The 14,531-nt window shown below is 40.1% G+C and overlaps 2 protein-coding genes across 3 annotated transcripts in view; both read right to left on the bottom strand.

Moving 5' to 3' along the window:
* GOLPH3L (golgi phosphoprotein 3 like) overlaps positions 1 to 14,531 on the bottom strand; it is a 43,407-nt gene that overhangs the window by 11,260 nt on the left and 17,616 nt on the right. For both annotated transcript variants that reach the window (XM_004776785.3, XM_045083121.1), the window contains 2 exons: positions 7,743 to 7,874; positions 6,501 to 6,615 (listed from right to left, as the gene is read on the bottom strand). In XM_004776785.3, the coding sequence (XP_004776842.1) occupies positions 6,501 to 6,615; positions 7,743 to 7,874 (247 nt within the window). The remainder of the gene's footprint in view (positions 1 to 6,500; positions 6,616 to 7,742; positions 7,875 to 14,531) is intronic.
* Positions 3,506 to 4,927, bottom strand: LOC123392912 (keratin, type I cytoskeletal 18-like). Its single transcript, XM_045083120.1, has one exon. It carries the CDS (start codon positions 4,848 to 4,850, stop codon positions 3,576 to 3,578), a length of 1,275 nt encoding a protein of 424 aa, XP_044939055.1. The 5' UTR covers positions 4,851 to 4,927; the 3' UTR covers positions 3,506 to 3,575.

The raw sequence follows: 14,531 nt of genomic DNA, 5'->3' as shown, positions 1-14,531 counted from the left end.
CTATGTCAGTTATACCTCAATAAAAAATAATCAAATAATATAATATATCACATTAATAGAGTGAAAGAAAAAAGCCATATAGTCATCTCATTTGACTCAGAAAAGACATTTGGGAAAAATGAAGACACTTTCAAAGAAAAAAAAAAGAACATACTTTCATGATTATAAACTCCCAGAAAACTAGGGATGAAAGGAAAATTTCTCAACATCATAAAGGATATATATATATATATATTTTAAGATTTTATTTATTTATTTGACAGAGAGAGATCACAAGTAGATGGAGAGAGAGGCAGGCAGAGAGAGAGAGAGGGAAGCAGGCTCCCTGCTGAGCAGAAAGCCCGATATGGGACTCGATCCCAGGACCCTGAGATCGTGACCCGAGCCGAAGGCAGCGGCTTAACCCACTGAGCCACCCAGGCGCCCAATCATAAAGGATATTTATGAAAAATCCATAGCTACTGTCCCATTCAATAGTGAAACATTTGTCACATTCACATAGTGAAAAACAGTGAAAAGCTTTTCCTCAGAGGTCATGAACAACATAAGGATGACGGCTTTCACCACTGCTAGTCAAACCTGAGCTATTAAGAAGGGAAAAAAGATGAAAAAGTCATCCAGATTGGGAAGGAAAATAAAACTATATTTGCATATGACATGATCCAAGCTGACCCTTGAACAACCTGGGAGTTAGAGGTGTCAAAACCCTGCACAGTCTAAAATCTATGTGTAACTTTTAATTCCTTAAAAACTTAACTACTGAAGCACCTGGGTGGCTCAGTGGGTTAGGCCTCTGCCTTTGGCTTGGGTCATGATCTCAGGGTCCTGGGATCGAGCCTTGCGTCAGGCTCTATGCTTAGCGCAGAGCCTGCTTCCCCCCCGTCTCTCTCTCTCTGCCTCTCTGTCTGCTTGTGATCTCTGTCTGTTAAATAAATAAATAAAATCTTAAAAAAAATACCAAAGCAACTTAACTACTAATAGCCTAGACTGAAAGCCTTATTGATAACATAGTCAATTAACACATATTTACATATGTATTAAATACTGTATTCTTATAATAAACTAAGTTACAAAAAATGAAATACTAAGAAAATCTTAAGGAAAATACATTTAGAGTAATGTTCTGTATTTATTGCAAAAAAAAAAATCCATGTATACATGGACCTGCATGGTTCAAACCCATGTTGTTCAAGAGTTAACTGTAAAGAAAATCCCAAAGAAAGCACAAAAATGCTACTAGAGCTAATAAACTAATTCAGCTAAGGTACAGGGGACAAGAAAAACACAGAAATATCAGTTGTTTCTACATACTGGTAAAGAACAAAGGAAATTAAGAAAGTAGTTCCAGGGTGCCTGGGTGGCTCAGTGGGTTAAGCTGCTGCCTTCGGCTCAGGTCATGATCTCAGGGTCCTGGGATCGAGTCCCGCATCGGGCTCTCTGCTCGGCAGGGAGCCTGCTTCCCTCTCTCTCTCTGCCTGCCTCTCCTCTACTTGTGATTTCTCTCTGTCAAATAAATAAATAAAATCTTTAAAAAAAAAAAAGAAAGAAAGTAGTTCCATTTATAATAGTGTCTAAAAGAATTAAATACTTAGGAATAAGGCTCACCAAGGAGGTGAAAGATTTATATGCTGAAAACTATAAAATATTGCTGAAAAACATTAAAGATGGAAAGACATCCCATTCTGATTGACAGGCAGACTTGACATTGTTAAGATATCAATATCACTCAAGGAGATCTACAGGTTCAACACAGTCCCTAATAAAATTCTAATAGCCTTTCCCACCAAAATGGAAAAGCCAATTCTCAAATTCACACAGTGAGTGAATTACGTGAGACCCAGGATAGCCAAAATAATCTTACTTTAATTTAATTTCTTAAAAATAATTTATTTATTTATTTGACAGAGAGATCACAAGTAGGCAGAGAGGCAGGCAGAGAGAGTGGGGAGGCAGGCTCCCTGCTGCGCAGAAAGCCCGATGTGGGGCTTGGGGTTCATTCTTAGAACCCTGAGATCATGACCTGAGCCAAAGGCAGAGGCTTAAGCCACTGAGCCACCCAGGCTCCCCCAAAATAAACTTGAAAAAGAATAAAGTTGTGGGACTCATACTTCCCAACTTCAAACTTACTATAAAGCTATAGTAAGTAAAACAGTATGGTATTGGCATAGGACAAACATAGATCAATGCAACAGAACAGACAGCCCAGAAATAAATCCTCACATCTATGACCAACTGATTTTCAACAAGGTTGCTAAGACTATTCAATGGGGAAAGGGCAGTCTTTTCATGGATATGAGGCCAAAAGAGCAGGCAACAAAAGAAAAAAATAGATAAACTGGATTTCATAAAAATTAAGAATTTTTATGCATCTAGGACTACTATCAAAGAAGTTGAAAAGACAACCTACAGAATAGGAGAAAATATTGGTAAATGACAGATCCGGTAAGGGATTAATATCCAGAAAATATAAGAACTTCTAAAACTCAACAATAATGACAATAACAGGGAGCCATCAGGGTGGCTCAGTTGGTTAAGTTGTCCGTCTTTGGCTTAGGACATGATTTTGGGGTCCTGAGGTTGAGTCCTGCATTGGGCTCCCTACTCAGTGGGGAGTCTGTTTTTCCCTCTCTGTGTGTTCGCTAATGTGCACACACTCTCTCTCTCTCAAATAAATAAATAAAATCGTTAAACAAAAACAGTAACAATAGAACCCAATTAAAAAAAATGGGCAGGGCGCCTGGGTGGCTCAGTGGGCTAAAGCCGCTGCCTTAGGCTCAGGTCTTGATCTCGGGCCTGGGACCGAGCTCCTCATTGGCTCTCCACTTGGCGGGGAGTCTGCTTCCCCCTCTCTCTCCCTGCCTCTTTGCTTACTTGTGATCTCTGTCTGTCAAATAAATAAATAAAATCTTTAAAAAAAAAAAAAGGGCAAAGGACTTGAATAGACATTCTTCCAAAGAAGATATACAAATGGCCATTAACCTATGAAAAGATGCTTATCATTGGTCATTAGGGAAAAGGCTCATCATTGGTCATTAGGAAATGCAAATCAAACCAACAAAGAGATATCCCTTCATGCCTACTAGGGGAGCTACAATAAAAAACAAACTAAAACAAAAAATAGAGTAAGTGTTGATGACAATGTTGAAAAACTGGAACCCCCATGTAAGGCTGGTAAAAGTATAAAAGGGTATTTTCTCCATAGAAAATAGTTTTGTGGTTTCTCAAAGCATAGAACTATCTTACTACCCAGAAATTCTACTCCTATGGATGTATCTTAAAGAATGGAAAGCAGGGACTTGAATAGATATTTGTATATTAATGTTCATAGCAGCATTATCCACAATAGCTAAAAGGCAGAAACAACCCAAGGGTCCATCAACAGATGAATAAAAAAAAAAAAAAAAAAAAAAAAGGCAGATTCAAACAAAGGATTATTATTTGGCCATAAAAAGGAATGAGATTTTGATGTATATTACCACATGACCAGGTCGTGAAAACATTATTCTTTTTTTTTTTGGACCTTCAAACTTTTTATTGGCCTCCTGCTCCCCAAAGTGTACCCTGCTTCTGCTCCCTCAACGCCTCAGAACTTTGGTGTCATTGGTCTCAGACACGACCTTGCCGTCCACAATCTTGCAGGTAGTGGTTTTCTGGATGGTTTGCATGGAGCTGCTGCTGTCCAGGGCGTCACTGAGATTGAAGTCCTCCCCATCTTCCAGCAGGCGATGGTAGGTAGCTATCTCAGCCTCCAGCTTGACCTTGACATTCAACAGGGCTTTGTACTCCAGGGCCTGGCGCTGCCCCTCTGCCCGGGTCTGGGACAGTTCAGACTCCAGGTGCAGCAGGACCCCGTTGAGCTGCTCCATCTGCATGGCGTAGCGGGTTTCGACCTCCCTGAGGCTGTTCTCTAAGCTGGCCTTCAGGTTTCTCATCGAATCCAGGTTGATCTCCAAGGACTGGGAGGTACGTCTCAGCTCCGTGAGGGTCATCTCAGCCTCTCCTATCTCTGAGGTCTGTGTGGTGATCACTGTGGTGCTTTCCTCAATCTGCTGGGACCAGTATTTGTCCAGCTCCTCTCGGTTCTTCCGAGCCAGCTCATCATACTGGGCCCGGATGTCTGCCATGATCTTGCTGAGGTCCTGAGACTTGGGGGCATCCAACTCCACGGTCAACCCAGAGTTGGCAATTTGGTTCTTCTTCATAAAGAGCAACTCCTCCTTGAGAGCCTCAATCTCTGTCTCCAGCTGCAGCCTAGTGACATTGGTGTCATCGATGACCTTGCGGAGCCCGTGGATGTCACTCTCCACGGACTGGCGCATGGCCAGTTCCGTCTCATACTTGACTCTGAAGTCATCAGCAGCAAGATGGGCATTGTCAATCTGCAGAACGATGCGGGCATTGTCCACAGAACTTGCAAAAATCTGAGACCTTAGCTCCTCGATGGTCTTGAAGTAATGCCCCCAGTCTCTGACCTGGGGTCCCTTCTTCTCCAGGTGTTCCCGGATTCTCACCTCCAGTCTCTGATTATCTGCCTCCAGGCTCCTCACCCTCTCCAGGTAGGAGGCCAGGCGGTCATTCAGGTCTTGCATGGTCTCCTTCTCGCCCTGCATGCCCCCTATGCCGGCCAGACCCCTGGCCATCCCGGCGGCCAACCCCGTGGCCAGGCCCCCGGACCCCCAACCGCCCCGGAAGCTGGTGGAGCAGGATACAGAGATCCGGGAGCCTGAGTCTCCGGCGCCTGCATAGACGCTGGCGGCGCTGCTGACAGGCCGGACCCAGTGGCTGGGCGACTGCATGGAGCCCAGGGACCGATAGTTGGAAGAGAAGGTGGAGTGGGTGGTGAAGCTCATGCTGTTCGGAGAGTAAGATGAGAGGCCAGGACTCGGGCTCGGGCCAGGAACTATTCTTTTTTTTTTTTAATTTATTTTTTATTTTTTATTTTTTTTTAATGATTTTTATTTATTTATTTGACAGAGAGAAATCACAAGTAGATGGAGAGGCAGGCAGAGAGAGAGAGGGAAGCAGGCTCCCTGCTGAGCAGAGAGCCCGATGCGGGACTCGATCCCAGGACCCTGAGATCATGACCTGAGCCGAAGGCAGCAGCTTAACCCACTGAGCCACCCAGGCGCCCCTGAAAACATTATTCTTAATGAAATAAGACACATATAAAAAGACAAATGTTGTATGATTCCACTTACCTGAGTTACCTACTACAGGCAAATTCATAAAGACAACAAGTAAAAAAAAGGATTGCCAGAGAATGGGGGATGGGAAGAAAGAAGGATGTTTGGGATGATGAGAAAGCTTTGGGTATAAAGAGAGGTAATGGTTACATAAAACCTTGATTGTATTTAATGTCACTGAATTATACATATATTAATGTTTAAGACAATAAAGATTATGTTATGTGTACTTTACAATAAAGTTAATTATATACCCCAAAGAAATTAAAACACATCCATAAAAAACATGTCTGTGAATGTTCATAGCAGCATTATTCATAATAGCCTAAAAGCAGAAATAACTGCATGTCTATCAACTGATTAATCAATGAATAAATGTGGTACATCTATACAATGAAATATTATTTAGTGATAAAAAGGAATCAAAGTAAAACTGGGAAAGTTCTAATAAGATTGGTGGAGAGTATCAATGTCAATATCCAATGGGTCATATTATACTACAGTTTCGTAAAAAGTTTTCACTGGGGGCTTTTGGGTAGAGTGTATAAAGGATCTCTCAATATTATTTCCTATAACTGCGTGTAAATCTACAAATACCTCAATAAAAATTTCAATTAAAAAAACTGTCACAGAAGGTGACACTGGCTGTGATCTCAAAGTGTCCTGCTTTCTCCTAAAATTTTATGCCACAGATCTACTTATTTATATTAAAGTTTTTGAACTTGCCCTTAGGAAAAAAAAGAGGATGAAGTACTGGTACATGCTAAAACATGGATCAACCTTAAAACCATTATATCTTAAGCCAATTATAAAAAAAAGTTGATATAAAAAAATTTATATGAAATATCTAGAATAAGCAAATCTAGAGAGACAAAATGTAGATTAGTGGTTGCCTAGAGCAGGACAAGAGGCTTGGGAAAAACTGCTAATAAACATGGGGTTTGTTTTTGGGGTGATAAAAATGTTCTAAATTTAGATTGTGATGATGGTTGCAAAATTGTGTGAATATACTAAAATCCATTTAATTGTGTACTTTCCATGGGTCAACTATATGGTATATGAATTATGTATCAATAAAGATGTTAGAAATTTTTCTTGTGAAGAATACTGTTAGAGAGCTTATGGGGTGGGGTGGCAGAACTAAGATGAAACTTTGGAAAATTCTATGTATTGATTAACCATGCCTTTTCTGTCCCTCTTTAATACAGTTATGCAGTGAACCATATACTTCTTACCCAGCAGCTTGAATTCCTGTACTCCTTTTCTTGAACTAGTAGGATAAAGATTATAAAGTGTGGGATTTTTTAACCATTTTACCTGTGAGTAGCTCTATCCACGTCTGGACGGTTTCTGTGGGTTCAGTTGCTTTGATGTGTTTGAGAGTTTCATCCAGCAAAACATCCCCTGTTGGGCTATCTGACTTTAGAAGTACCTTTAAAGGAAGAGTCAAGGGTCCCTAGTTCATTTACTTAATTCAAATGAAAATATTTCAGTATGCCATATATAGATTATTGGTTAAGTGTTATAGGAAATGCAAAGCATTCAAGAAGTTTAAAATCCAGCATGGCATAATAGTAAGAGGACAAAAATAACATTTGAAGTGGACCCTAGGAACAAACTGGATATAAATGATCATGTAGAAAATATGCAATAATAACTCTCTGGGTCTGGAATACCAACTTTAAAAAAAAATATTTTATTTATTTATTTGAGAGTGAGAAAGAAAATGAGCAGGGGGGAGGGGCAGAGGGACAGGAAGAAGCAGACTCCCTGGTGAGCAGGGAGCCTGATGCGGGGCTCCATCCCAGGTCCCCAGGATCATGACCTGAGTCAAAGGCAGATAACTAACTGAGCCACCCATGTGGCCAGAGCATGTGACTCTTGATCTCAGGGTTGTGAGTTCAAGCCCCACACTGGGGATAGAGCCTCCTGGTGATACCTAAAGAATGTCATTTTGCTAGAGTTCTGAGTATGACAGTGATGTTATGAGTGGAAGAAATAAGTAGTAAAAAATGGAAACAGGAGTAAAACTCCTATGGTGGACTCGACTCGCTTATAAACGGAGGAGAAAAATCTAATGGTTATCTGAGCATGACTAGGGTTAAACAAAGACTCACCTGACCCATATGTTTGCTCTCCTCCTATATAAAACTATTTCATAATGTTATAGTTATAGAGGGAGTAATAACAGCATGCTAAAGTGATTTTTCTACATAAAAAAGATAAAACCATAACCTCCTTCTAATTTTGTAGATGATGGATATTTGAATTTATTCCTCTGCTATAGGTTAACTGAAATTGTTAGATAATGGCACAACTGTCAGTGATACTTATCTTGTCTCACTATTCAGATCTTCCCATTCCCCCCAGGGGTACCTGGGTGGCTCAGCTGGTTAAGCCTCTGACTCTTGGTATTAGCTCAGGTCTTGATCTCAGGGTCATGAATTCAAGGCCCTCAAAAACAAACAAATGAACAAACAAAACTTCCCATTCCTCCAAAATGGACCATTGGTACCTGCCCTTTCGTAAGTTAGGAGGATGTCCACAAAGGTGCTATACCTTTCTATCCAGTAGTCGCTTCTTACGCATTGTGGGGGGTTCCAGATAGATTCGACCCCGCATTGCCAGCTCTATCAGGATACCCCCTCGCAGGCCAGATGATATGCAGTCATTCCAGAAAGATGTGTAACCCTAGAAAAGGCAAAAGAGAAGAGAATGTTCTGAAAGGGTATGGACTTGCAGCAAGCACCTTAAAGATGGTTCACCTTTTTTTTTTGTTCAAAAGATTTTATTTGTTATTTGACAGAGAGAGTGTGAGATAGGGAACACAAGCAGGGGGAGAGGGAGAGGGAGAAGCAGGCTTCCCGCTGAGCAGAGAGCCCGATATGGGACTCAACCCCTAGTACCCTGGGATCATGACCTGAGCCAAAGGCAGATGCTTAACAACTGAGCAACCCAGGCACCCAATGGTTCACCTTTTTGTGACTCATTTCATGTCACGTGACATGAACTCAAAGCATAGAATAAGATTGGAATCTCTCTTTAATCCCCTTAATCTAAACCCCCAAATAAGGTTTTCTGTCTGACTTTTAGCTCTTTGTGAATTCCTGTGGTTCAGTTGTTAGTTGATAACTGGCAAGTCAAATTTTAATTTTTGAGAAGAATTTTGGCTTCTTGGAAAGCTATTTTATTAGGTAGTGTGGTAGAAATCCAGCTCTGCCACTGACTGGTTAAGTGCCTTGGGTATGTTATTTAGCCATTTTCAAGTGCAATGTCCTCATCTGTAAAACAGGGACACTGATATCTTTCTTTCTAAGTTTGCTGTGAGGAATAAATTGGATGTTACATATAAGAAGGCATTTAGTAGAGTGCCTGGCATATAGTAGCCACTTAAATTACTAGTTTCCCTTCCTTGGAAGCTATACAAAGACATAGAAGAAATAACCACTGTCTTAAGGAACCAAAAAATCTAACTGGAAATACCATGCAAGTGTGAGGAAAATTCTGTGATAATATAAATTTTAAATAAAAGCTCAATTGAAAAAGCAGCAGCAGAAGGCAAAAATTTGGTTTAGAGGATAGTTTTTCAAATTATAAATCACTTTTAGGCTAGTCAGAAGCTTTTATGGGATTTGAACTGGGGTTTAAAGAATAGGCTGAATTTTTCAGAGAAGGGAAGGTTTTCTGGATGAAGATAAAGGAAATCATCCAAATTCTACTATTTTTCAAAAGGGCATTCTAAGTAAAAGTTTAAAGGAAAAAGACATCAAATATGTTTAGAGATCTACTCAAGGACATAAGATCAAGTTGATTGGGGCCAAGCTGTGGAAAGCCTCCATGCTCTGAACTTTTACTAAAGGCAATATTGAATCCTGAAGGTTCTGAGCAAGGAGTTACAATTAACACAAGAAGAACTGTTAAAGAGTTATTAGACTAACTGTTCAACATTCCAGCCATTTTTAGGTGTAGCACTCCCTCTAATGGAAGAGAAACTGGATGAGATGTTGGCAGGGAAGTTCTAGCATAGCTTTAAAGTATCACCTTTAATGGTTACTACATAAATCACTATTTTAAAAAGATTTTATTTACTTAATTTTTAATTTTTTAAAAAACAAGCTCCACGCTGAATGTGGACCTGGAACTCATGACCCCAAGATCAAGGGCCTCATGCTCCACCAACTATGCCAGTCAGGTGCTCCATAAATCACTATTAATCGTAGTAATATATAATATTTATTGGATACTTATTATACAGATTTGCGTTCAGCTTTTTTGTATGCACGATCTGATCACATCTTCACAACAACCATATAAGGGAAGTACTACTATCCACATTTTAAAGATGAGGAAACTAATGGAGGTTCTGTGACACGCCAGGGGTTACAAAGCTAAACAGTGGCAAAGAATTAAAAACATTTTTTTAATACCATTTTCCTCTTCATTGGTTTAGAAGTTATGCACTCTCTTCTCTTTAGCAAAGTTATCCTTGAAATTTTAACATGCATGACAACTTAAAATTAATACAACATCTAATTAGTTTTAAATGAATCAATATTTAACCAGTCTTCCATTTGACCAATATATATTTTTTAAAGATTTTATTTATTTATTTGTCAGAGAGCGAGCGAGCGAGAGCGAGCACAGGCAGACAGAGTGGAAGGCAGAGTCAGAGGGAGAAGCAGGCTCCCTGCGGAGCAAGGAGCCCGATGTGGGACTCGATCCCAGGACGCTGGGATCATGACCTGAGCCGAAGGCAGCTGCTTAACCAACTGAGCCACCCAGGCGTCCCCCATTTGACCAATATTTTATCTTTTACCTAACGTTAGACATTATTATTATCATTATCATTATATTATACAGGTAGCACTTGTTTAGATTTACGCAGATGCTTGTCAATATCTTTGCTCACCATTACTACCTGCATCTTAGACCTCCTCTCTGGTACCATTTTCCTTCTTCCTAAAGCAGAATTTCCTTAAGTGAAAGTCTGTTGGAGACAAATTATTTTATCCGAAAGGTCTTTACCTAACATTGTTTTTGTTTTTTAAGATTTTTTAATATTTTATTTATTTGAGAGAGAGAGAGAATGAGAGAGAGAGACTGAGCATGAGGAGGGGGTAGAGAGAAGCAGACTCGCACTGATCAGGGAGCCAGATACAGGACTTGATCCCGGGACTCTGGGTGGCCTGAGCCACCCAGCCACCCACTTCAACATTGTTTTCTAAAGCTAAGTTCCTTGGGGCGCCTGGGTGGCTCAGCCATTAAGTGTCTGCCTTCGGCTGGGATCAAGCCCTGCATCAAGCCCCACATCGATCCACGCATGGAGCCCTGCATTATGCTCCCTGCTCAGTGGGAAGCCTGCTTGTCCCCATCCCACTCCCCCTGCATGTGTTCCCTCTCCCACTGTCTCTCTTTCTGTCAAATAAATAAATAAATAAATACCTTTAAAAAAAGATAGTTTCTCATGTCAAAATGGATTAAAGATCTGAATAGAAAATAAAAAATAATAAATATGGTTTTTCTGGACATAACAATCCTGGCTGATAGTTTTCTTGTAGCACACTGAAGATATTAAGCCCTCCACTTCCAGCTTCCATTGTTGCAGGGAGAAATATATCATTCTTTTGATTGTGGTTGCTTGTAGATGATTTGTCTTTTTTCCATAGGTCCCTCACAATCTTCTCTCTTGGTGTTTTGTAATTTGACGATGGCATGACTGTGTGTGAATTTACTTATCCTGCTTGGCATATGCTTCCTGCATTTGTAGGTCCATTTCTTACTCTTCAAAAATTCTCATTCTTAACTCTTAAAAATTTTAGTTCTCCTCCATTTCCTATATTTTTCCCTTCTGGGACATCAGTCTTTCTGTCTTTTAATCTTTTATATTTTCCATTTCTTTTGTCTCTAAATTGCTTTCTGAAGAGTTCATATCTGGCTTCCAATTTACTCTCTCCATCTGTAACTAATATGCTAAACTAACCACAAGATTTTGATTTCAACTTTGATTTTTTTCATTTCTAAAAGTTCTATGTAATTATTTTTCATATTTGCTTGGTCATTTGTGATCATTTCTTTTTGTTGTTCATTTTGTGATTCTTTTATTTCTTTAAAAGGTCATAGATATTGGGGTACCTGGGTGGCTCAGCGGGTTAAGCCTCTGCCTTTGGCTCAGGTCATGATCCCAGAGTCCTGATGGAGCCACGCATTGGGCTCTCTGCTCAGCAGGGAGCCTGCTTCCCCCTCTTTCTGTCTCTGCCTGCCTCTGCCTACTTGTGATCTCAGTCTGTCAAATAAATAAATAAAATCTTAAAAAAAAATAAAAGGTCATAGATATTTTATGTTTTCTGATCATTTTAATATGTGAGGTCCATGAATGACCTATTATTTGTGATTTCTGCTGATGATTTCTTTGTCATGGGTATTTAATTCTTTGTATGTTTGATATTTGATTAAGTGGCCCATATTTGGGCACCTGGGTGGTTCAGTGGGTTAAAGCCTCTGCCTTCAGCTCAGGTCATGATCCCAGAGTCCTGGGATGGAGCCACGCATTGGGCTCTCTGCTCAGCAGGGAGCCTGCTTCCTCCCCTCTCTCTGCCTGCCTCTCTGCCTAATTGTGATCTCTGTCTGTCAAATAAATAAAATCTTAAAAAAAAAAAAGAAGTGGCTCATATTAAATTTTTTTGTGAATCTCTGAGATCCTGAAGGCCTAAATTAAAGATGCCTTCTTTCAGAGAGGAAGATCTGTATTTGCTTCTGCTGAGAGTCAGGCATGAGGGGATTGGGGGACTGCCACACAACTGGGGCCAGAATTTTATTTTTTTACAAGATTTTAAGTAATCTCTATATCCAACCTGGGGCTTGAACTCACAAGATCAAGAGTCTCATGTTTCAGTGAGCCACCTGGGTGCCCTCTACTGGGACCACATTTAAATCTAGCTTCCCCATTTTATCTCAACTCTGAGGTTTATTCCTGACTATCCAATTCCCAGATATCAGGACTGATTTGATAATTTGTCCTGGGGCAATCTGAATTTCATGTTTGTTTACTGCTCATCTCTACGATTTTAAGTTTGGTGTTTGTTTGGTGACCCTGAAGATTTATTACTTTCCAAAGGCCCAACAGTACTTAGAAATTATGTTTATTCAAGACTCAATATCTGATCACTGTACTGCCAGAGACAGTGATCTTCTAATTCCAGTTTTCCCATTATAACCAGGATGATCTTTATGCTCAAATCTAATGATATAACTCCCTTCTACTCTACTTAAAAATCTTTCAAAACTCCTTCCAGTCAAGTCCAAATTCCTTAGTATAATGCTCAAGCCAAGAGGCTACTCACTGGTTTCTCCCAGGCCTCGTTCCCATAGAACACTATGCTCAGCTTTCCAGAACTATTTTTAAGTTTATTTTATTAGTAATCTCTAAACCCAATGTGAGGCTCAGACTCAAGACCCTGAGATCAAGAGCTGCATCCTCTCAGATTGAACCAGCCAGGGACCCCCAGAACTATCTTAAATACTCTTTTTTTTTAAAGATTTTATTTATTTATTTGACAGAGAGAGATCACAAGTAGACAGAGAGGCAGGCAGAGAGAGAGAGGGAAGCAAGCTTTCTGCTGAGCAGAGAGCCCGATGCGGGACTTGATCCCAGGACCCTGAGATCATGACCTGAGCCAAAGGCAGCGGCCCAACCCACTGAGCCACCCAGGCGCCCCTTAAGTACTCTTAATGTATCATTTTTGCCTACTGGCCTTTGTTCACATTGTTCTCTCTGTCCAAAAGAATCAGTACCCTTATGTCCCCAATTCTTCCCTGTTCTTAAGGATTGTGTACAGGGATCATATCTTCTATGTACCTTCTCTAACAACACCTTTCCTTCTAGTCCACCCTCCAGGTTAGGTTCCTCACCTGGGTGTGCCTATATATACTTCTCCCTTATTTCCTTTATCACACTGTAATCAATTGTCCTCAGTAGAGTATAAATTTCTTAAGGAAAGAGTATCTGACTAATACATAGTAATTCTCAAATTTTTTTTTAAAGAAAGATTTTATTTTATTTATTTGACAGAGAGAGAGAGCATGAGAGGGGAGAGAACAGACTCCCCACCGAGCAGGGAGCCCGATGTGGGACTCGATCAAGGGACTCCAGGATCATGACCTAAGCCTAAGGCAGTCGCCTGACCAACTGAGACACTCAGGCACCCTCTCAATGTTTCTTGACAACATAAATTTATGATCGGAAATAAACATGTTGGGGTGCCTGGGGGTGACTCAGTTGTTAAGCATCTGCCTTCAGCTCACGTCAAGATTCCAGGGTCCTGGAATCAACCCTTGCATAGGGCTCCCTGCTCAGTGGGAAGCCTGCTTCTCCCTCTCCCACTCCCTCTGCTTGTGTTCCCTCTCTCGCTGTGTCTCTTTGTGTCAAATAAATAAAATAAAATAAAATAAAAAAAAGAAATTGCAAACCTGGCAAAAGCTCAGTTGGAACCATAAACATTCCTTAAACCTATCCACATTTCCTGTGGGCCTAATTTTAGATACAAACCTGGGATTAGTTCCATCTACTATCTGCCTCATGCTACTTTGGAAGAGTCACGTTTATAACCCCTCTTTAAGGAGGGAGTAGGTTTTTTTTTAAAGATTAATATTTGGTTTTATGCAACTTAGCTGCCTAATTAAGGTTAAACTATAACTTTTTTCAGGACATGTAAATTATTTAGGCTTAACTTTTATATAATCTTGGTAATTTTATAATTCTCAACAGGTGTGCAAACACCCATCAGCCAGTACTAAAGCAAATAGAGGAAACTAATTTGTTTGTTTTTTCATTTCTTCCTGACCATGTAGCTTCTGTTACAGTAACAGTGATGTCAGACTGTCAACAGAACTGTAAATGAGAAGCACTGTAAATAAAGAAACAATGGGTAGCAGCATGTAGAAACTATGTTTTTTAATATCATTCCCATCTTATGTAAAACTCCCCAGGAGTTTTTTTAAACTTTCTTTTTATTGAGTCATGCATCGTAATAGAAAAAAGCTTGAAAATATACATGTGGAGTTTTAAAAAATAATTGTAATTCTAAGGTCCATATCCCTCTAAATAAATATATCCAGATATACTGGTGAATTCTCAAATCATCTATAGTAAAGATTCTGTGTTAAAGGGCCAATGGTTCAATATGCAGGATGATCTAACACATGCATATTTTTTTTTAAAAATATTTTATTTATTTATTTATTTGACAGAGAGAGAGATCACAAGTAGGCAGAGAGGCAGGCAGAGAGAGAAGGAGGTGGGCTCCCTGCTGAGCAGAGAGCCTGATGCGGCACTCCATCCCAGGACCCTGA

This window comes from Mustela putorius, unplaced genomic scaffold (genome assembly GCF_011764305.1).
Source record: "Mustela putorius furo isolate JIRA1106 unplaced genomic scaffold, ASM1176430v1.1 tig00000695_pilon_pilon_pilon, whole genome shotgun sequence".
Classification (NCBI taxonomy): Eukaryota; Metazoa; Chordata; class Mammalia; order Carnivora; family Mustelidae; genus Mustela; species Mustela putorius.
This window is presented reverse-complemented; position numbering and strand designations above follow the sequence as displayed.

Excerpts from the sequence above, each read along its gene's own strand:
- LOC123392912 (XM_045083120.1), bottom strand. The coding sequence starts at position 4,850 with ATGAGCTTCACCACCCACTCCACCTTCTCTTCCAACTATCGGTCCCTG.